This window comes from Barbatula barbatula (assembly GCF_947034865.1).
Source record: "Barbatula barbatula genome assembly, chromosome: 19".
Taxonomy (NCBI): domain Eukaryota; kingdom Metazoa; phylum Chordata; class Actinopteri; order Cypriniformes; family Nemacheilidae; genus Barbatula; species Barbatula barbatula.
In genome coordinates this window covers 12474317-12496819 of record NC_136782.1, presented here as the reverse complement: position 1 = coordinate 12496819, position 22503 = coordinate 12474317, and the positions used below count along the sequence as shown (strand labels likewise).

General features: G+C 40.9%; 1 protein-coding gene across 1 annotated transcript in view; it reads left to right on the top strand.

The window, feature by feature from the left end:
* Positions 1-21691, top strand: part of sorl1 (sortilin-related receptor, L(DLR class) A repeats containing) — a 38319-nt gene extending 16628 nt beyond the window's left edge. The window contains exons 7-48 of the mRNA XM_079481250.1: positions 1457-1558; positions 1949-2118; positions 2642-2834; positions 3318-3435; positions 5726-5799; positions 5889-5977; positions 6062-6240; positions 6488-6674; positions 6766-6894; positions 8609-8694; positions 9236-9408; positions 9941-10072; positions 10150-10241; positions 10621-10867; positions 10950-11088; positions 12041-12214; positions 12307-12420; positions 12514-12636; positions 12735-12854; positions 13053-13178; positions 13375-13485; positions 13577-13708; positions 14027-14158; positions 14418-14552; positions 14636-14788; positions 14907-15068; positions 15153-15281; positions 15365-15491; positions 15588-15757; positions 15892-16004; positions 16096-16200; positions 16304-16370; positions 16491-16567; positions 16653-16740; positions 16834-17018; positions 18137-18256; positions 18344-18508; positions 18674-18848; positions 18938-19044; positions 19124-19322; positions 19408-19620; positions 19869-21691. Coding sequence (XP_079337376.1) covers positions 1457-1558; positions 1949-2118; positions 2642-2834; positions 3318-3435; positions 5726-5799; positions 5889-5977; positions 6062-6240; positions 6488-6674; positions 6766-6894; positions 8609-8694; positions 9236-9408; positions 9941-10072; positions 10150-10241; positions 10621-10867; positions 10950-11088; positions 12041-12214; positions 12307-12420; positions 12514-12636; positions 12735-12854; positions 13053-13178; positions 13375-13485; positions 13577-13708; positions 14027-14158; positions 14418-14552; positions 14636-14788; positions 14907-15068; positions 15153-15281; positions 15365-15491; positions 15588-15757; positions 15892-16004; positions 16096-16200; positions 16304-16370; positions 16491-16567; positions 16653-16740; positions 16834-17018; positions 18137-18256; positions 18344-18508; positions 18674-18848; positions 18938-19044; positions 19124-19322; positions 19408-19620; positions 19869-19936 — 5700 coding nt within the window. The 3' untranslated portion in view covers positions 19937-21691. The remainder of the gene's footprint in view (positions 1-1456; positions 1559-1948; positions 2119-2641; positions 2835-3317; positions 3436-5725; positions 5800-5888; positions 5978-6061; positions 6241-6487; positions 6675-6765; positions 6895-8608; positions 8695-9235; positions 9409-9940; positions 10073-10149; positions 10242-10620; positions 10868-10949; positions 11089-12040; positions 12215-12306; positions 12421-12513; positions 12637-12734; positions 12855-13052; positions 13179-13374; positions 13486-13576; positions 13709-14026; positions 14159-14417; positions 14553-14635; positions 14789-14906; positions 15069-15152; positions 15282-15364; positions 15492-15587; positions 15758-15891; positions 16005-16095; positions 16201-16303; positions 16371-16490; positions 16568-16652; positions 16741-16833; positions 17019-18136; positions 18257-18343; positions 18509-18673; positions 18849-18937; positions 19045-19123; positions 19323-19407; positions 19621-19868) is intronic.
* Positions 21692-22503: the final 812 nt, after the last annotated feature.

Below are 22503 nucleotides of genomic sequence, written 5' to 3'. Positions count from 1 at the left end.
GCAGCCAAGATGTGAGAAAACACAGTGCCTTTGTACTGTTTAAACAAGGATGTGGTTAAACTTGTTAGTTTAAACTCTTATCCAACAGGAGTCCTGCCTGATACTGACCCAGTAAATCCCTGTTTGCGAGCCTGTGTTTGTTTGTGTTTGTGCCCATTACCTTTCCTTTAGGCCTTGAAATATAATCTAGTAAACCGCAGTAAAGCCGATTAAGTGTTGACTGAAAGATGAAGCTGTATTTGCTTTGTCGACGGGTGCTGCGTTTATCGCTTGTTATAGCATCTTTGTTCTTCTTAGTGTCACATGTCTTTTGTTTGATCTGATGTGGCAAGGGCTGCGTTTCAATATCTAGTGTGCAGCCCACATATACAGCAGACTCATAAGAATTGATCCTGTAAATTTTTTTTACCAATCTTGACTTTAGCTTGTTTATCAGTAACACTTTGTATTCAACCATGAGTAATAATTTCTTACTGTGTTTTCGAGGTTTTTTCGACTGCTTGTGGCAGTGCATTATGGGTAGGGATGTAACGATTCACTGCGTACCGGTTGAAAAAAGATTATAATATGTGACGATTCAAGTCAGTTAATGGCGGGGTGTCCGATTTTTCTTTGCTGTTGGTGATGTTCAAATCACCAAAATAAACCCCTACCTCATCTTTCGCCAACGCTCTGCTCGAATAATGTTCGTACTGTGCACCTTACTGCTGATTGGCTACAAGGTTGTGATTATAAAAATCGTTCAAGATTATAAAGACGGTTATATGAATCGCAATACAGTAAATGCAGTCGCTGCTGTGTTTGCTATGTTGTTCATTTCTAATTTGTCTCAACTCTTTTTGGAAAAATTAATCGTGAATTCAATAATATATTAATTCTCTTTTACCCTCTCTTTCTTTCTCTCTTTCCCTCTCCTGCCAGCGCAGCCAGATCTTCATTGAGCTATGTGAATCCTTACATCCATAATAACGGAAACGCCATATTCGAAAAGATATACTTACGATTCAACCCAAGAGAAACATTCTTTATGTCACTTTGATGCCATAAAGTGCTGTCTATGTAGGTGGCTCACTAGGTTTTGGAACGGAGCGCTCATAACAGAGGCTTATTTTAGTGCTAACAATGTTTCGTTGGGCTTTGTGAACCGAAAGCAAGTCACTCATACTCCCCCAAGGCATGCTTAAACTTGCAATGCTGGCTCGGCATATCTCCTCACTCCGATATTGTCTGATATTCTGATCTCATTTATGGTGATAAAATGCCATGATTTGTTTTTGCTGAAGGTGCTGAAGTATCTTATAAATCTTATGTGATGCTTTACTGTTTTAATCATTTTCCTCCATGTCCCAGATCTGAGAGGAAATATAAAGTGCCAAAACAAGTCTGCACATTTTCTTCTCTCTCAATGCTTAAGAGAATGTAACAAATGGTATCATTGTCTCATCGTGTTTTATAGACATTGTTTGGAAGCCATGAACCTCAGTCTGTCCAGCTGTGGGTTTCCTACAACCGCCAGCCAATGAGAGCTGCTCAGTTTAACACCCGCCACCCTATCACTGTGAGTGTAAACACTAAATAAAGAGAGAGTTCACCCACAAGTAAAATAATCTGTTATCACCGTTTTGTTAGCCGTTTAAAAGCTGTGTATGACTCTTACATCTGTGGAGCACAAAAGGAGATATTTTAAGAAATGTCCTTCTCAAGGTTTTGAGTCCAAACAATGGAGGTCAATGGGGCCCAGCGTTGTTTGGTTACCAACACGCTTCAAAATATCTTCTTTTGTGTTCTGCAGAAAAAATTAAGTCATACAGGAGTTTAAAGACACGAGGGTGAGTAAATGATGAAATAATTTTCATTTTTGGGTGAACTATCTCTTTTATTTGAAGACTTTATGCATATTTTGGCTTGGTGTCACATTGACTGCAATTCTCTGGCTCTCTCGCTGCAGGAGTATTACATAGCAGATGCTTCAGAGGACCAGGTGTTTGTGTGTGTGAACCACAATAACAACGTCACACACCTGTACATCTCTGACACACAGGGTTTGGCCTTTTCTCTGTCCTTGGAGAATGTGTTGTACTACAGCCCTGAAGGCTCTGGGAGCAATACTCTTATCAGGTAACTTAACATCACTGTTTGTGTAAGATCTTTCTGCTTCACAGACCCATAAAACCATTTATCCAAGTACAAGATGTTCCCGTATCAAAGTACTTTGTTGAGCTCTTGGCCTCTTCACCTTTACGTGAACTCCTCAGTTAAGAGCGCTGAGCGAGACTTCGAATCCATTTCGCTTCCACATGCTTCCACTCACAAGCAAATTATGGGGGTCTTGTGTCTATTACGCGAGAGCTATGCCTTCACCCAACAGTCCCTCAGCTCAGACGGTCTAAAAAGCTATCCATCATCCTACGTGGCTTTCCAAGGACACTTTATTGTTTTACTCTGCGGCAAAGCGGGATCTCACCCACAGCCAAACCACTGAGCTCAGCACGGCCGACCGGGAGCAGAGACGCAATTACTGCAGTGCGGAATGCAGATGAGATGTGTTGGCTCGTGGTGCAATTGCCATTTTCAAAGAGCACCTCGCTTGCCAGATATAGATGCCATGTGAAAGCAAATTAAAATGTGTTCGTGTTTGAAGGTACTTCGCCAATGAGCCATTTGCCGACCTCCACCGGGTGGAGGGACTGAGGGGGGTCTTCGTGGCCACTTTGATCAACGGCACTGTCACAGAGGACAACATGCGGTCTGTCATCACGTTCGATAAAGGAGGTACCTGGGAACTTCTGCAGCCTCCCGCAGCAGACAGCCTGGGTGGAGTCATAAACTGCAAGGTAATGGAGATGTCCATTACTCATCGGATCTATCAAATCAGTCAAGTGTTCTGTCAAAACCAAAATCTTTGTCCTGTTTTGCCACTTTTGTGGATCATTTTGAATGGCTTTTGATCATTGTGAAATGACACAATTTGTCATCACGAGCCATTCAAATACTTGCACCTGAGAAAAAAAACTTAGAGATAATTTCTGTATTTTTTCAGACCTTAAATAGTGCAAAGAAAACAAGTTCATATTCACTTTAAAGCAATACAGCAGTAATATTTGTACACATGTTAAGGAAAAGTATTTTTTTAGGAGATAACCTAGAATTTATTGCAGTCTTTCACAAATGCTGTCTTCCCCCCCGCGACTGTATCTGTGGTTTTGTGTTTACAAGTTTGTACTGTACTGTATTTATTTATTTGCCCTTTGTAGTGAGATGTTTATTTAAGACCTAGAGCATCTCTACGGTCTATTACCTCTCTGTCTTTCTCTCAGCTTGACAGTGGCTGTTCCCTGCACTTGGCCCAGCGGTGGAGTCAGCTCCTGAACATTCAGCTGCGTAGGATCCCTATTCTGTCTAAAGAGTCTGCACCTGGCCTCATCATGGCAACAGGTGGGCCACATGATCAGCTGTGTGTTCTGCGGTTAAACACTCTCTTGCGTATATGTGTGTGTGTGTGTGTGAAAGGAAATACGAGCAGGCTTGCAATTGAGCTGCTGGCCTGGGTTCTTCCTGTTCTTGCTTTTTATTAAAGATTCGTTTAAACAGTCTAGTATTTAATCGCACATGTCGTTTTAAAACATGTACCAACTTTCTTCTGTGGTGCACAAATGAAGAATCTGTGAGGAATGTTCTGGTAGCTTTTGTTTACGTTTACAATTAGGGAGCATTGAATATAATTCAATATAATTGTTTGGACAAAAGTGACTAGTATATTAATTAATACGCTTTTATAGTTTCGAAATATCATAAGGGTGAATAAGTCATGACAGAATTGTCTTTTTTGGGTGAACTATCCCTTTGAACATAAACCCATTCTGCAGGGGGTCCCTGGATCGATATATACTTGACGTTTTCATCGGACACACATGCTGGCCCAAAGTTAACTTTGGGTCTCTGTTTGGTTATAATATAACACTTTATTTAATTTAATTCATATTAATGTTTTATTGTAAATTAAATGTATTAAATTCAATTATATTAAAACTATTCAGCGGATATTGATTCTATGTGGAGGTTTACCGGAAGTTAAGTTTGGGACACATAACATCTGTTTATGCTGTTGCTGCTAAAACCGTGTATCACAGTATTTTGAATGTTTTTTATCTTCTCAAATGACAGGGTGCAAGTGCAGCTTTTTAATTAGTCAGATTTCTTGATTTCACACTTTTTAGAAAACATTGATTTTGCTCTCTTTACACTTTGAAAGGCGCTTCCCCTCTTTTGAATTCTCTTTCACCCTCTCTCTCTTTCACCCTTTCCCTCTCCTTCCGGCCGCAGCCAGATCTTTAATTAAATGATTATTAGATAATGCATATGCAGCTAAGGCCGAGAAGTGCATGAGGCTTATGAAAATATCTGCCGTCTTCGGCTGATAATGCTGCGACGCAGATGCGCTGCATTATTTTGTATTTCAACCACCGGCTGATTATCACATACAAACACACCATCACACTCATTGACTCATCCAGTCGAGAGCCATCACACCACCTGACATTGTTCTTGTTGAACAATGTGCTTTCTCGATTCTCACTTTTAGGGAGATGAATGCCACTCGAATCAGTTACTGAGAAAACCACCAGCAGTAAAACATATTTGCTTATGAAAAGTAGTGAGGGTTTGAGACCAGAGCTGTGAAACACAGGAGAGGATGACAAACAGTATTTTGTTCTCCTGACACATGGGTGAGATTGGTGCCACATAAAGGAACAATTTGATTCTCTTTTGCTTATAGTGATCTTTGTGTACCTGCTCACTTGTTCCTTGTTGTTTTGTCTCTGTTTTGTGTTGTGGTTGGAAGCTGGATGATATTTCTTTTCTGAAATTGGATAGCTGACAAATTGATTTTAATCTCACTGTAGTTGTTACATTTCGAGTCAAAGGCTTTTTTATTATTGCCAATTAACTGAATTAGGATATGCATGCATCCTGTGATCTGTCACTCCATATTGTTTTTGGGATATTCTGCGCAAAGAGCTTTTTACACATCTGGTTTAAAAGCCTTGTTTTTGACTTAAAGGAGCAATCTTGAGATTTAAGGGGCATTTAGTGGAGAGGTTGCGAATTACAACCAATGGCTCACTCCCCCTCCCTTTCGAAACACTACGGTGACTGACAAAGGACTAAGATGTCATCATGTTTTCGCTTCTTTGCCGAAGGAGATAACAGATTTATGCAATGCGTTTTTTAGAGAAACAACATGGTAAATTACAAATAAGGGGACTTGCGGTGTATGTAGATAGAAATAGCTCATCCTAAGGTAATAAAAACATAACGCTTTATTAGGTAAGGTCTTTATCCATCTCTGTAGACAGCTATGTATACTATATTGCATTTCAGTCAAGACCCTCCAAACAATTACATATTGGACCTTTAATCCTTAGGCGTGAGCATGTGGTCCTACAATGTTATTTTGCACTCAAATCATTCAGACTCCCTGTGGAGTTTACATGGTTTTGTGAACACTTATTAATGTGGTTTGAGCTCTCAGGTCAAAAAAGTTAATACCTTGCATGCATCTATGTATCCACTTGTGTTCGGATAACCCGAGATGGATGTTAACACCAAATATAAACAGGGCTTGTGAGGTATGAAATGTGATATGCAGCAATTATCGACCGTCACCCTCTCTCTCTCTCTCTCTCTCTGTGTCTCTGTTCCTTCCCTACTCTCTTCTGCACAGGATCCGTGGGAAAGAATCTGGCCAACAAGCCCAATGTGTACATATCGAGCAGCGCAGGGGTCATGTGGAGAGAGGTGAGGATCGACCGTATCATACACTAAACTTAAACATAGTGGTTTTCAGTGAGTAAAAATGCATCATTATGCATCAAATTGTTCTTCAGGCCTTGGCTGGTCCTCATTTCTACACCTGGGGAGATCACGGAGGGATCCTTATGGCTATAGTACAAGGCGGCTCCACCAAAACCCTCAAGTGAGTGACATCCTTCAAAGATCACGGTCCGTATTATCCAGCTTTACAACGTTACTGATCGCTGTCTTGTCTTTGCTGACTCAGGTTTAGTACCAACGAGGGGGAAACCTGGAAAGAGTTTCAGTTTTCCGAGCAGGAGGTGTACGTTTACCAGCTGCTGACAGAGCCGGGCGAGAAGAGCACCATCTTCACCATCTTCGGGTCTTATGCGGACCAGAAACACAGCTGGCTGATCTTGCAGGTCAACGCCAGCAATGTGCTTGGTGAGATCAATAAGATATTAAATGTTTAAAATAACACATGCTGTGTTTTTGGAGTGTCATCCAAGGATGATTTGATGTTGCCAACTGTTTCCTTGCAACCACTCGTGGTACTGTCTAGCAACAACCCTCAGCACCCTACCAACCATTTAGCACAACCCTACCAACCAGTATTTAACCCTGTGTACTGTGTATTTTAAACTTTGTAAACACAACCTTTGTACATATGATGTTTTTTTATGGTGTTTAGGTGTGCCGTGCTCCGAGGGCGACTATAAACTCTGGTCCCCGTCTGATGAGAGAGGAAACGGCTGTCTGCTCGGCAGAGAGATGGTGTACAAGCGCCGTTCACCTCATGCCACCTGCTTCAACGGAGAGGACTTTGACAGACCGGTGAATTTATCGAACTGCTCGTGCACTAGACAGGACTATGAGTGGTACAAGCTGAAATCTCCTCTGATTACTTTTTTACAAAGTTTATTACAAAATATTCTCAGTAGATGATTGTTTCATCTTTCTGTTTCCTAGCGACTTCGGGTTCAAGCTGAGTGAGGATCTGTCTCTTGAGGTGTGCGTGCCTGATCCAGAGTTTTCCGGCAGCCCGTATATCCCACCGGTACCCTGTCCAGTGGGCACCACTTATCGTCGTAGCAAAGGGTGAAAAAACAGTTATTCAGTACATTATATGCATCATACATTATATATTTATAACATTCACATGAAAAAAAAGAAGAGACACTATTTCTAGGTATGTGTTTAGGTAAATTATCATTTTTGTTTCATTCTGTGAACTACTAACTGTAATTCTCCCAAGTTTCAAATACAATAAAGTGTCTATTTGCAGAAAAAACAACAACTGGAGAAACAGGTCAAAATAACAGAAAAGATGCTCTGTATTTTTTCAGACCACAAATACTGCAAAGAAAGTTCGTATTCACTTTTAAGCAATAAAGCAGTAATATTTCTACATATATTCAGAAAAAATATAACAAAATTTATCAGATAATCTCTATATTTATCACAGTTTTCATGTGTCTTGTCATGCTATCAGTCTTTCACATTGCTGTTGGATGACATTGTCATTCCTGAGGTTTAATTTTGTTGATATCAAACAGACACTGGACTGGAATAATAACCACAATTCATCTAGAAATGCTGATTAAATTAAACTTTGGTACGGTCTAAATTTTTTCCGCTACTGTATGTTGAGAAGGTATATCAGTTCATTTTCATGAATTCTCAGTTGAATGGAGATATGTTCTTTTTTCAAGACATTAACATTGTTTTAAGGGCATTTCAGAGTCACTTTTTATGTTGGTAAACATTGTTATATATTTTGTCCATTCACTCCTTTATTTTGCTGCATCCATTGACCGTCCTTCTTCAGAGCCCTTTTAGGTCAAACATGGCTGTAAATCTTATGACCAAAACGCTTGATTTTAGCTTTTGATTTTCTTTGTCTCTAGGCAAAGAAGACGGAGATGTCAAGTGACATATTAAAATTGTTTTTCTCTGTGCTGAAGTACCCAGGCAACACATGCTGTAGGCACAATCTCTCTAATCTCAGTCACAGGAGCTTCTCATTGGTCTGTCTCACCAATGTCCTTGACTGGTCACTCATGACACTCTGTCTAATGTTTTTAATTACTTTTTCGAGGGAGTTCTGCCACAACACTGACTCAGCAGAAGTTGAACAGTCCAGGCGTATATTTTATACCGCAGTCAATTGAAACGCAACTGACTGATTTAACAATTTCTGTCTATCTTGTTAATAAAACAGCTGAAGCAGTGTCAATAAAGCCAAAATATCCCACCGTGATTCTATGCCGTGAAACAAAAAGATGAAGTACAGCAGGGTGATACTTTTTAATGGGATGGTTTCCTCGTGGATACAGATCATGAGCCGTCAGCATCAGCAGCCAGAGAGCATTATTAGATGTGCCACTGCTGTGTCACCGCGCATCTCTCTCCTCTCATTATCTGCAGGATTTATTTAGAACACAGACTGCAGAAATGAATTGAGCTGGATAAGTTTAGACGTCTTGCTCAGTCAGATGAGATGTGAACGGGAGGAAATTAGGTTAATCCCAATAATAGAAAACTATTACTGGCAAATGGGGAAGTGACATTAAATACTGTAATTACACGGGGCTCTGGATTACTCTATTCTGACCTGGCCCATTATAACATCTCGCTATTCTATTGTAAAATGTTTTTGTATTAAAACTGTAATTCATTTTGTAGCAGGAAATATACATCTATGATAGCAGAAAGTTTACTGATGCGTGTAACTACAGCATCACCTAGTGTCAGGTTATAGACAAAAACCTGAATGATTTTTTGTGTTTGTTTTGCGTGATTGGTGGTTTAGATACAGGAAGGTTTCTGGGGACAGCTGCAGCGGTGGAGATGTTGAAGCTCGGCTGAATGGAGAAATGCTGCCCTGTCCTGTGGGAGGTAAGAATCACCTCTTTGGATGACAACATCACCATGGTATGAACAGTGGATCCATGTTGCATCTCATTGGATCAAGCTCATGAAACGGAACTTTAGATTTAAGGTTGTGAATTGCAACCAACGGCTCACTCCACCCTTGCCTTTGAAAAGCACTACAGTGGCTGACACAGAAGTAAGATGTCATCATGTTTTCTGTACAGCAGTTTGACCGTTTAGGGCTGCTGTAGCAACATTGTGAATTCCATGCAAGTGGACCCACGGTGTACAGTTTGTTGATAGAAAAGCTCATTCTAAGATAATAAAAAGATAACTCTTTATATACACCTGAAGACATATTTTTGCATTTTATATTGCATTTCTGTTAATAGATCCCCAAAAATTACACACTGGACCTTTAAAAGGTGTGACGCCAGCTAAATAATTGTTGTCATTGTAGGTGGAAGATACTTAAAAAATGTTAAGGTTATTGTGCTGTAGACATCAACTTGTGAGAAGTGTGTCTAATTCAGTGTTTCTTTCCTGTTTTGCTTTCTCATTATAGAGAGTAATGAGTTTATCTTGTATGCGGTGAGGAACTCCATCCATCGCTATGATCTGGCTACAGGAACAGACCAGCCGCTGCCTCTCTTGGGTCTCCACGAGGCTGTGGCCTTAGACTTTGATTATGAAAAGAACTGCTTATACTGGGCTGATATTTCACTGGACACCATACAGGTGAATGAACATCTTTCAGACTGTTTTATGTTTGTAGGGTTTGTTTTTGTATGTATGAAGAGATTTCAAGTTTAAGGGGGGGGTTTGCCGAACAGGGATTAAGGATAGTCCTAGACTAAAATGAATGTTAGAGCTGTCTAAACTGAAAACAGCTTGCACTGACATATCTTTAAAAAAAATCTGTGTCAATGCTCTCAAGTAATATTTGTTTATAAGGCATGTTTTTTTTAAAAACTACTTAAATGTCCTCATTTTACTACGGCTTAGTCCTGGTTTAAGAATAAGCCCTTTGCGGGAATCCGCCCCTAATCTTTGTTATATGATGATTTAAGTAAAGGGATTTCTTCAATGACACCTTCATTTATTTGATGAATGTTTAAAATTAAATGAAATTAAATTAAAGTAGTTTGAACATACCCTTAGCATGAGAACTATTCATGTTTGTTAACTTTGTTTTCTAAAATTCCTTAGGCTCAAAAACATCCATGTACATAAAATCATATGATGTATTTTGTCTGTTTTGGTGTTATAGAGACTGTGTTTGAATGGGAGCTCAGGACAGGAAGTGATTATCAAAAAGGACTTGCAAAACGTGGAGGCGCTGTCGTTTGACCCCATCAGCAGGTTGTTGTACTGGGTGGATGCTGATGCTCAGACAATCGAGGTAATCAAAAGTAGAAACAGCTACAGCTGGTAATAAATAAAGGTTTGTAGTTGTTAAATACAATGTCTGGCTTCCAGGTGTCCAATGCAGATGGAGACCTGAGACACACTCTGATAAACTCTTCAGTGCTGGAGCACCCTCGGGCCCTAACACTTATGCCTGAAGAGAGGTATGCTTTTCCCATAATACCATTGTTTTCCTCAGAAATCTGCTTGCTCCCTTAAGCCAGTAACTCTAGTTTTACATAGCCTGTTTGATTTGTTTGCAGCTTATTCTAGCCAACATTTGTTTTTATGTTCAATTGATAAGATTTGTCTGAAATAAACCACAATAATAGATCAGCATTAAACGCTTTAATGATCTCACGGTTTCCACAAATTATTGTACATAAAATATATTTCACTGACAGAATACACAGATCTGCTTGTGCTTGTCTAGTTTACCTGCTGCTTAATACCTTTTAGTGATCTGATGTTTCAAGAAAACCATTGCATCCGGTGATTTGTTCATCGTCTGATCCACTAAGCTGTGTGTATACTCTCTCTCAGCTTGATGTTTTGGACCGACTGGGGCGATCACACAGCGGGCGTCTACCGCAGTGGGATGGACGGTTCTAACATCTCCTGCATCGTGTCTGAGGGAATTCGCTGGCCCAACGGCATCACCACAGATGACTCATGGCTGTACTGGACAGAGGCGTATGGAGATCGCATTGAAAGAGCGGACTTCAATGGGGGCCTTCGCACTGTGCTGATGGAGGGTCTGCCTCATCCTTACGCCATTGCTGTTTTTAAGGTAGGCTTAAGACTATTGTCGTTTGAAAAACACCGTTTGTCTTCATTGATCAGGAGCATCATACTGGTCTTTGTTTGTGTAGAATGATCTGTACTGGGATGACTGGTCTAGAATGGGCATCTTCAAGGCACCTAAATCAGGCTCACCAGACAGTGAGCTGTTAGTGGGCAGACTGACTGGCGTGATGGATCTCAAGATCTTCTACAAGGGGAAAACCAGAGGTCAGTCCTTTTTCAAAAGCAGTTGCAACTGAGTTAAAGTTCCTATGAATGCAATTCCATTGGACTCCACATCACTCCGCCCCTACCTTTCGAACCCCTATGGTGGCTGACACAGGACTGTGATGTCATAATGTTTTAGCTTCTTTGTGGAAGGAGATAACATATTTATGAAACGCGTTCTGTAGAGCAGTTTGTTTGTTTAGGGCTACCTTACGCTGCCAATCCATGTAAGGAGACCCGCGGTGTATATAGATAGATAAAGCTCATTCTAAGGTAATACAAACATAACGCTTCATTGTGTATGGTCTTTATACACCTCTGAACACATAGTTATGTATATTTATTGCATTTCTGTCAATAGCTCCTCCAGAAGATTACAGATTGGCCCTTTCAGATGGGGCAATTCCAGCGTTATGAACGTTACATTTTACGTTATGGATGTGACATAAAAGATGATTTTTCTTACGAATATATAGATCTGTTTGTTATACTAAACCCTTGTTGAAAGAGTCTAAACATCAGGAAAATGATAGTCTATGAACAAATTTTATATTTTTGAAAAGGAGAAAAATGAACACGCGTTATTGGATGTGACAAAAAAGGACACAGTTGTTGGGAGACGTTAAACTTTGTAGGATTTCTGTGAATTAAAAATGTACCAACCTGAAGCAATAATACCCAACAAATGAAGAAGCTATGCCTCTCTTTAGAACATCAAATAGTTACTTTATTAAAATTTTACCGTTATGGATGTGACAATCCTGAAAATGGCACTTGCCCGAATATGAAAAATCATGCTCTAAAAATAAACAAAATGTATTAACTTGAACAGAGACCTCACATGAATATTAAGACTACCAAATGTTGATACCTGTATAGTTAACATAGTAAAAAACGTTTTGACATTTTCACGGAATTGATCATAGATCATTTTTTTTCACTTCTCCTGTAGGTCAAAATGCGTGTGCTGAGCAGCCATGCAGTCTGCTGTGTCTTCCCCAGCCTGGCAACAAGCGTCATTGCGTGTGTCCAGATGGAGTTTCCAGCACCACTCTGCCCTCAGGAGAGATCCAGTGCCAGTGTCCCAGGGGATACCAGCTCCGCAATAATACCTGCGTTAAAACAGGTCTGACTACACCTTAGTGTTGTGAATACAACATTACACACTTACAAAAGTTTTTAAGGATCTTGTTTATTGACATTTCTGCTGAACATCAGAACACACCTGCCTGCCGAACCAGTACCGCTGCTCCAACGGGAAGTGCATCAGCAGCATCTGGAAATGTGACAGCGATAACGACTGTGGCGACATGAGTGATGAGCAGGAGTGCCGTGAGTGACATTACAAGCCCCGCCCCTGACCCCCATCCCCTTTATCTCATAAGACTACGTCAATGTGTTTCATCCACTGTTCTCTCCTTGCAGCAACCACTTCGTGTGACTCCTCGGTACAGTTTCGCTGTGTGGCCTCTGGCTCCTGCATCCCTCAGGCATTCAAGTGTGACCATGAGGATGACTGTGGAGATAACAGTGATGAGGAACACTGTGGTACGTGTGTGTTTGTGTGGATGGGACACAAACCCATATTGGATGTTTTTTATTTAGCTCAGTGTGTGGTGCTGATATTAAATCTGGTTTATTTACAGAGTCTCATCAGTGTGGCCCAGGAGAGTTCACATGTACGAGAGGTGTGTGTATTCGGGACGCCTGGCGGTGTGACGGAGACAACGACTGCAGGGATTGGTCAGATGAGGCTAACTGTACAGGTGAGAGAAACTCAACTGCAGATAAAAATATGCGTTAAATTGTACATTTATGTAGTTGGCTCACGCGTCTATCCAAAGATCTTATCTGTTCCTTGAGAATCAAACACATGAGCTTTGTGATGTCATGAGCAGCTTACTCTTTTCAGAATGTGTATGATACACATGAATGCACTCAAGTATGATACATATTTCTCATAGTGGGCCACCACACATGTGAGAGCAACAGTTTCCAGTGTCACACGGGTCACTGCATCCCTCAGCGCTGGGTGTGTGATGGAGATGATGACTGCCAGGATGGCTCGGATGAGGACCCAACGCACTGTGGTCAGTAACCAAACATTAACATGTAGAGTATGTAAACTTAACTTGTACACAATATTTTAAAGGAAATTATTAACACACCTTTAACATCATACACATGTTAAAACAATGTTTTTAATAGAAAAAAGGTTCAGGTTTTGGACTGTGAATAAATGGCCTAGATGTGTCCAAAAATTGCTGATGTGTTTTTGTCTTGCAGGAGGTGAAAAATGCAATGGTTTCCTGTGTAATAACGGCACCTGTCTGCCTGCTAGTGCTCACTGCAATGGTGTGGAGGACTGTCCGGGGGGCTCGGACGAGGAGCGCTGCGGTATGCTCTTTCTTGCTTTGTACGGGTGTTATTGTTAGTAATATAGTGTTTTAAGTGGTAAACAGGGAATAATAAGTGCCTGTTCTTACAGATCCTCTCTGCACACGTTATATGGAGTTTGTGTGCAAGAATCGAGCGCAGTGTTTGTTTCAGTCTCTGGTGTGTGACGGCACGCGGCACTGCGCGGACGGATCCGATGAGGATGCGGCATATGCCGGCTGCTGTGAGGCCATCGCTTTTTGAATATATTTATGTGACTGTTGCTAATGCTATTGATTTAAGGTTTAATCCAGTTTACAGCTGTGATATCAGCTTTTTACGTAACCGTTACTGTAGCCAAAACAAATTTAGTATCCATTTAATTGTTGTTTTAAAGACACAAAATAATGCTTCACTTTTCAAAAATATTGTTTTTCTTTTTATTCTGACATTGTTTTGATGCCCTATAGGAAAATAAAAAGCCCAATGCAGTGTTCATTTTTACACTATGTTACATCCACACAAAAAATCTCACAAAGAACTGTTATTTGTTTTTTCACAGCAACCAACCCAGAGTTTGAGAAAACTTGCGACAGCTACAACTTCCAGTGTGCCAACGGAATGTGTGTGTCTTTGGAATGGAAATGTGATGGCATGGATGACTGTGGCGACTACTCGGATGAAGCCAACTGTGGTGAGCGGAGGAATCTGCAACCTTGATTGAATGAAGTTTGTCTCTTTACATCACATAGCCGCTTCCTATTTAAAAGGGCAGTAAATGGCCAAGATTAACAATATTCAAAAAAGTGGACCAGACTTGCAGACTGCAGGGGAAAACTTTCTATAATATGATCCAAACCAGTCACACACACCCACTATACTAAAACACTGTTATATATTCTATTCCTGGGCTAGTTTCTTAAAACACCTGACTTGTTTACTTCCTGTTTCAGCTTCCCCAACCGAGGAGCCGGGCTGTTCCCGTTACTTCCAGTTCGGGTGTAAGAATGGCCGCTGCGTACCTGCCTGGTGGAAATGTGATGGGGAAAATGACTGTGGCGACTGGTCTGATGAGGCTCAATGCTCAGGTACACCAACAGACCATTGTTTGGTCGACCACTCAGTGCTTATTAGCCTCAAATTGGGTAGTAATTGCAAATGTTGTTAACAGGTGGTGGAACTCCTCACACACCTGCCCCAGGTCCAACTACCTGCGGTCCCAACCGTTTCCGCTGTGGATCTGGTGCGTGTATTGTGAACACCTGGGTGTGCGACGGCTACGCTGATTGTCCCGATGGCAGTGATGAAGTGGGATGTCCAACAGGTACTTTCTCTTTTATAGCCGCTCACAGGAGTCTCACATATACAAGGACCTAGATACATTTTTTGTATAACAATTTTTTGTATTTTACTAATCCATCTCTCGTGTACCGCTCTCCCAGGTTCTAGCGCTGTGACCCAAGTGGGAACTCAAGCTCCGCCCCCATCGGGGCGCTGCACTAAAGATCAGTTCCTCTGCGTGAAGCCCCAGAACTGTATCGCAAACTGGAAGCGCTGTGACGGACACATGCACTGCCAGGACGGCTCTGATGAGGCCAACTGCCGTACGTGTTTTTGAGTGATGTACAGACAGGTTAGCCGTATCAAAAGTAAGTTAACACAAAAGTTTTATTTCACCCCTTTTGTAGCCACTCGCGGTTCATTGACCTGTGTAAACGCAACCCTCTGTACTGACGGTGAGGCCTGCGTGCTAAATTCCGACAGGTGCGACGGCTTCATGGACTGTTCTGACCACAGCGATGAGATGAACTGCACAGGTGACAAACCCATAGAAGTTTACAGAGAATATTTATTTGATCTTTTTAATGAATATATTAAATCAAATGTTTCTCGGTCTCAGGGGATTTGTTTGCCTACAAGATTCAGAATCTGCAGTGGAGCTCTAACTTCTCAGGGGCTGTGACGCTCACGTGGTCCAGGCCCAAAAACATGCCCATCTCCTCCTGTTCTTTTGTCATATACTACAGGTACATCACATACAACTACAGCTTTCAGATACACAGCAACAGTTAAGGTTTCTGGGTCGGCATGTGTGAGTCACACCGGCTTTATGTGTTGTCCAGGGTGGTGGGAGTCCAGCAGTGGACTGTGATGGACACACACAGCAATAAGGGCAGTGCCACCCTGACAGTGTTGATGCCAGACACAACATACCAGGTGAAGGTTCAGACTCAATGCCTCAGCAAACAGTACAAGACCAATGAAGTGCTGTCGCTACGGACGCCAGAAGGATGTAAGTTTGCATTAGCAGTCATTTAAATATGACTAATGAAGTGAAATATAGATAAATAATTGCTTGAATAGCATTTATGAAACAAGAACATCTAGCAGAAATGTAGATTCTGATGGCTGTGTTTTATATGGCAGTGCCGGACCCTCCTCAGGCCCTCCAGCTGAACTCTGACAGTGAGGAGGACGGGACAGTCCGGTGTACCTGGAACCCCCCAGATAAAGCACATGGATATATCCGAGAATATATCGTGAGTATGAAGCCTTCTGCGAACTAAAACACGGTTATTTCATTTTAGAGTCATACATGTGTCTTACTGTTTTTTTTATGTGTTTGTGCAGCTGGAGTACAGTGAGAATGACAGTCCTGAGTGGTTTTCCCTGCGTAGCACTAACACCAATGCAGAAGTGAAGAACTTGCAACCCAGTTCACACTACAGATTCAGGGTAAGACACTTTGAGGAAAATACCAGCATCATTATGAAAGTAACAGTCAACAAAAGTTCTATTTGATTTCACTATTATTTAATAAACCTGTTTTCTTCGACAGGTGGCTGCTGTCACAAGCAGAGGAGTGGGAAACTGGACTGAAATCAAATCTATTATTCCTCAAAAAGGTAATGAGGGACTTTTTAAAAAGGTTCTCAAGAAGGGCTCCCCCTGGTGGACATTTATACTCACGTCTTTTATCTTATAGAGCAGTTGTAATGAATTGTTTTATGAAACGTCTCTTCCAGCTTTATCTCCACCTACTGTCGTGATCACCAGCTTCACAGAGAACTCAATAAGCTTATCCATCACTTCTAACTATAAGGTGAGAGGTTTGCTCTGCTCTGCGTCTGAAAGTGGATTATGTATTTGTCCTTTTTCAACTTTTACGCTTCATGTATCTATGTTAGGTGGTGCACTATGTTGTCGTCATTTCATGGGTATTTGATGAACACGTGAAGGAGAGCAGGAATTACACTGTTTCAGGAACAGTGCAAGGTAAAAAGTAACACATCACAGTTATAATATATTAGTACTTTTACATGAAGACATGCTCATTTGTGTCATCGTTTTATTCTGTTTCTTGTGCAGCCACTAACCTGACAGCAGGGACGGTGTATGAGGTGGCCGTGTGGGCTCACACAGATGATGGAGACAGTCCCACCGCTTTCTCTCGGCAACAAACCAAGGGAACATCACCTGTCCAACCTTCACTGAAGGCCCGGGCTCTTAACCAGACTGCTGTGGAGTGCAGCTGGACCGGACCTCATGCTGAGGTGGGATTACATTTTGTGTGTGTGTGTGTGTGTGTGAATGGAAGTGTTTTATTATGACTTTACTCCAAATGCAGGAAATATTGTTACTATTATAAATACTTTTACAAAATGTTTAAAATATTTGTAACACTTTACAATAAGGAATTTGTTTACATTAGGTAATGCATCTGCTAGCATGAACTAACAATGAACAGTGCTTCTACAGCATTTCATAATTTATTATGATATTAAAATTATTTATATCATTTTAAAGGAGTTTACTTCAAAATGTGCTCCCATTGACTATTCATAGTAGGAATACAAATTACTATGGAAAGTGAATGGGGTAAATTCTGAAGTGAACTACTTATTTACAATTGTTAAATTCAGCATTTACTAATATATGATTTAAATCAAAATTTGTAACACTCTATTAAAGTAATATATTAAAGAATGGTGGTAACTTTACAGCGCTGGCACCCATTCACTTCTATTGTATGGACACAAAACCAATGCATGTGAATGGGGGCCAGTTAACAGTCAAAAGTCAAAATATATTATTTTGTGTTCTGCAGAGGAACAAGTAATTCAGAGGGTGAGTAAATGATTATGGAATGGGTCAACTTTAACCTTAGTGAATGGACAATAATAGGGATGTAACCATTTTATCGATATCATGTCATCAAACTGATAGATAGATGTCATACCTTTGACAAGGTATGTCTGGATTACAAGATTATTTTAGTTATGAAAGGGATGTAATGTAATTTGGCCCATCTCATAGTTGCTCATTCCTCTTAAACAATAATTATGATTAGAGGATAAAGAAAAGAGGATGCCAATGGCTCGTTTCCAAGTCACCATTTGGCATTTAAAATACTGCAATGCGGACTCAATACCGAGGTATTACCGTACAGTGAGATTTTGACATTGTTACATCCCTAAACAATATACTAAACATGAATAGTTGCAAATACAAATATTACTAAATGCTGAAAATCTACAATGCCCATTGTTACTTCATGTTAGCAAATGCATTTTCCAATGTAGGAAAAAGTCAGCTGTTTATGAAATACAAAATAAAAAGCAAGACTCGTCTCACCTCTCCTCTGTGTGTACAATAATGTGTGTTTTCACAGATGTATGGGGTGTTCTATGCCACATCCTTCCTGGAGCTTTACCGTAGACCTCACAGGCGAAACACCACCTTCAGCAGCCTGACTGTCCTAGTAGACAGTGATGAGCAGTACCTTTTCCTGGTTAGTGTCCACATTTTGTCCTCACTTTCAATATCGAACCTCATGATAAATCCACACATGTTTGTGAATTTTGTATGTGGTTCACAGGTGAGGGTGATCGTTCCATTCCTGGGTCCTCCATCTGAGTACGCAGTAGTCAAGATGATCCCCAACGAACGACTGCCACCTCGAAACCTGCATAAAGTGCGAGTGGATAAGACACAAGCCACTCTGAAGTGGCAGCCACCGTACGATTCTCCCAGCGGTCCTCTGGTGCGACATTTATATTGAAAAGCAGTTTTACATTTATGCAAGTGCATTCAGGATATACATTTAATCAGTATGTGTGTTCCCTGGGATTGATGTATGACTTTGGTTATTGTGTAGTTTAGATACTAGCCGTTTGCTTGAGTATTTAAAGACATTTTTGTGTACCAGACCTATGCTGTGCATGTGAGAGACATGGTTCGTAAGACGGAGAGGGACTACAAAGTGAACACTCAGAATAATACAGTGGAGTACACGCTCAAAAGTCTGGAGCCTGGAGGACGCTACAGCATCAGCATCAGACTGCTCAACATGAGCAAAGAGGCCAGCTACATACTCAACACCGGTACAAACACTTCTACATGACTTTATTACAGTCAATAGGGTACAATATGAACATTCTCTAAGATACATTCATCTTTTTCATTCACACAGTTCCTCTTCCTGCACCCGAGGCCCTCAAGATCATAGAAGAAGAAGACCACGTGTTTCTTTTCTGGAAGAGTCTCGCCGTGAAGGACCGGACATTCAATGAGAGCAGGGTAAGATTCTAGAATTTAAGAAAACATTACTTAAATACTCCCTCCACACGTCAACATTAATCTCTGTATGTTTCCTCAGGGCTATGAGGTGTACATGCATGACAGCGTGACCAACTCCAGCACATGTCTGGGCAACACCACAGAGACATTCTTCAGGATCAGCAGCTTGTTGGTGGGACATAACTACACGTTCTCGGTGCGGGCACGCTGCCTGCTCAACAACCAGCTGTGCGGAGAGGCGGCAGCGCTGTTGTATGACGAACTGGGGAAAGGAGCAGGTCTGGCAGTTTACAAATAGTATGCGTTACGCATGATTTTCTTGATCTAGAGTTGTTCTCTGTGACACAGTTTTTCATCCATCAGGGCCGAATGATTCTGCATCTCTGTCGGGGAAATCGGGAGACATGGCAGCTGTGGTGGTTCCAGTGTTGTTTCTGCTGCTAGTGGGGGTGTGTGGAGGACTTGGGGTCCTTTACATCAGGCATCGACGGCTACAGCACAGCTTCACGGCTTTTGCTAACAGCCACTACAACTCACGCCTAGGCTCTGCCATTTTCTCCTCAGGAGATGAGCTGGGTAAGAAAAAGGTTCTTCTCTGCATTTTTGCATCCTTTTTATTTTATTTGTTTGATTCAGCCGAGCTCTGTTCACTAAGTTTAGTTCATCCCAGTTCATTTGAGCTCAGTTTTGGTTATTTTAATTCAATTGAGTATACTTCAGTTCAAGTCTGGTTAGTGTAGATTGTTTTTGTGGGTGAATTTAATACCTTTAATTTCAGTTTTCAGCTAACACATTGCTTTTATTATTTTTCCTCTCTCCTGTAGGTGATGATGATGAAGATGCTCCAATGATCAGTGGTTTTTCAGATGATGTTCCCATGGTGATAGCATAGCTGGACAAATCTTCTCTCCTTCACTTTCCTCCTCTTCCACCTCCTTATCACATTTTCTTACGGCCCTTCCTCTCGACCCCTCGTCACTTAGAAACGCTGGATTCGGGTTTCAGGACCCCAAGGAAAAAGAAAACCTGGAGCGAAAGAGATATTTTTGAATATAAGATGCACTTTTATCGGATTCGCAATAACTTATTTTTTATATATAATATATGTGGGTATTGGACTTTGTAGGCATTAACTGAAGCAAACTGTGAAAAAGTTTGTCATCGGATCGGCATGCTCACCGAACTGGGAAAAGACCCTTATCGTAAACACTCACGCGAGCATTACATTAGCTTAAAGCCAAAACAAGCACCTAGTTATGGGTACAGTAGATCAGAGCAGAAAATGAAACACTCAAAAACATTGACGAATGTGTAGAGCTGAATAAAAGGACCATTGAATGCTGTCGAAAAGGGAAGGAGGTTCGTAGGCGGTTGACAGTAAATTGCACAGGATTAGGTTTTTGTTGCAAATGCTCGATTCGTGTCACCTTTTGTCAGTAGGCCTGCTAAAGTCCTTGGTACCTTGTTTACACTTTATCAATTTATGACTCGTCAGCAATAGTTTTCATTCCCTTTCCTTTTTTTTAAAATGTGAAATTTGTATGACCTCCCTTGGTTGTTTTATCAGTTATTTTCTGATGAGAGTTAAATAAGACGTCTTGAAGAAGAAAGCATCTCATTAAGTGTTGTCCACGTTTAGACCCACACCAGTTGCATTTTTTTCCTCTCTTTTTGCCTCACACGTTTTATCTAGCAGAGCATATTTCTTTTCACAGCCTATCCTATATGTGCTGCCATTGGTTTTAGTTTTTAGTGTTCTCAGGGAACTGAGTTAATGTAGATTGTACCAGCGTTATCAGTCACACTGCCACAGGCGGCGCAGTGTGTTTCTTTCTCAAACTATTGTGCGGTACAGTAGTTTGATGTTGCCGAAGCCTGTGCAGCTCCTGTCTGAGCATCAAGCCTCATTCTAGTCTCTCTCGTGCCAACAGAAAAGCAGAAGGTAGAGCAGACGTCATGCTTTTCTTAACCGTTGTGAAGAGGCACATGTTAAATCCATGTTGCGTCTGGGTTGCGGGTGTTGCTTATAATTTGTTTATGAATGTATTTTTTTTCTGTAACTTGTATTTAGGTGACCAGAGAAAGGAAAATGGTTATGGTCTCCCTGTTTCTTTCATGTTTGTAATGAGGTTAATGGCCAGTTTACATTCAGATGCTTGTGGTCATTATTAATATATCATCATTGTTTATTGGCGTTAACTGCTCGATTAAATGGTTTCATTCACTACCACATTGCCTTATTACACACGGAGTACAGTATGAAGCAGTACACAGAAGCACACGATCACAGAAAATTAGAGCTGTACTTGTAAAAAAACTAAAATGAATGATGTGATAGAAAATGTGTGTATCGACATATTGTGAATGACCACTGGCTAATGTTTTCAACAGTGCAGCACTTGTGTGAGTTCTGAGCCTTCGTTTATGTTTCTTATTTGTATTTTTCACTCACAACCATTTGTGGCTTTTGCCCGGTTTGATTTGGGTCAATACGATGTAAAATGTTTCCATAACGGTGACGTGTGTCACCGCCATGTTGAAATCTTTGCCTGCCTACTGAGGGTTTTAAAGATAAGAATCTTTTAAGTGGTACAGTGTGAGATGTTTTACCGACCTCTTATGCCGAAATAAATGTGGAAAAATGTTGAGCCTGCCTTGATACTTTCACTCTGCAGTATTGACTGCTCATAGAATCAATACTTGATGCAGCATTTCAATTAATTTACTGAATGTTGATGTTAATAAAGCCAAACCAGATCCTGCACTTTGAGGCTTAAACCCATAAGTGGATATTAACCTTCATTATTGTGTGTGTAAGTGAATGTAATGAATGATTCATTAGGAATTTCCCTTCAACTCACCACATATAAGCAAAAAGAATGTACGCTTGAGAAGGGTCATTCTGTTTGGATCGATCGAGGTGTAACGGCTTGTGCAAACATACATTTTCGTAATTGCTTTCTTACTATGGCGAGGGAAATGACACCCGATGACTTGACCCCACTAATAACAGAAGCTTTTGTTTAGCCTTTTTATATTGGAACTAAATTGAATAATAAAACAAGCAGAATGAACCGGAGACATTGGCAATCAGGACTTCAAAGACGTTAGAAGTGTTTTAGAGGAGTGCGCACACAGACAATATCAGTGTATTACACAGAACAGCTTTCACATCCAATGTTAAAGTCATGGAAGCTGTTATTTGACCGTTGGTTTTCCGAATGTGTTGCTGAATTATTATTACTAGCTGTAGGACTGAGATGAAAGGGAAAGAAATTAAGCGCTGCTCAGTCAAGTGTTTACAATCTCTGATAACCAAACTTCTCCAGTGGCTCTTCCTCTTCTCTAAAGAAGTCCTCAGCCCTTTTTTGGCGTATTCCTTTGGGCAGAGGTTATCCAAAAACTCGGCCATGATGTACCCGGGAAGTAAAGGGCTGTAGTCCGATTCCAGCCGTTCTC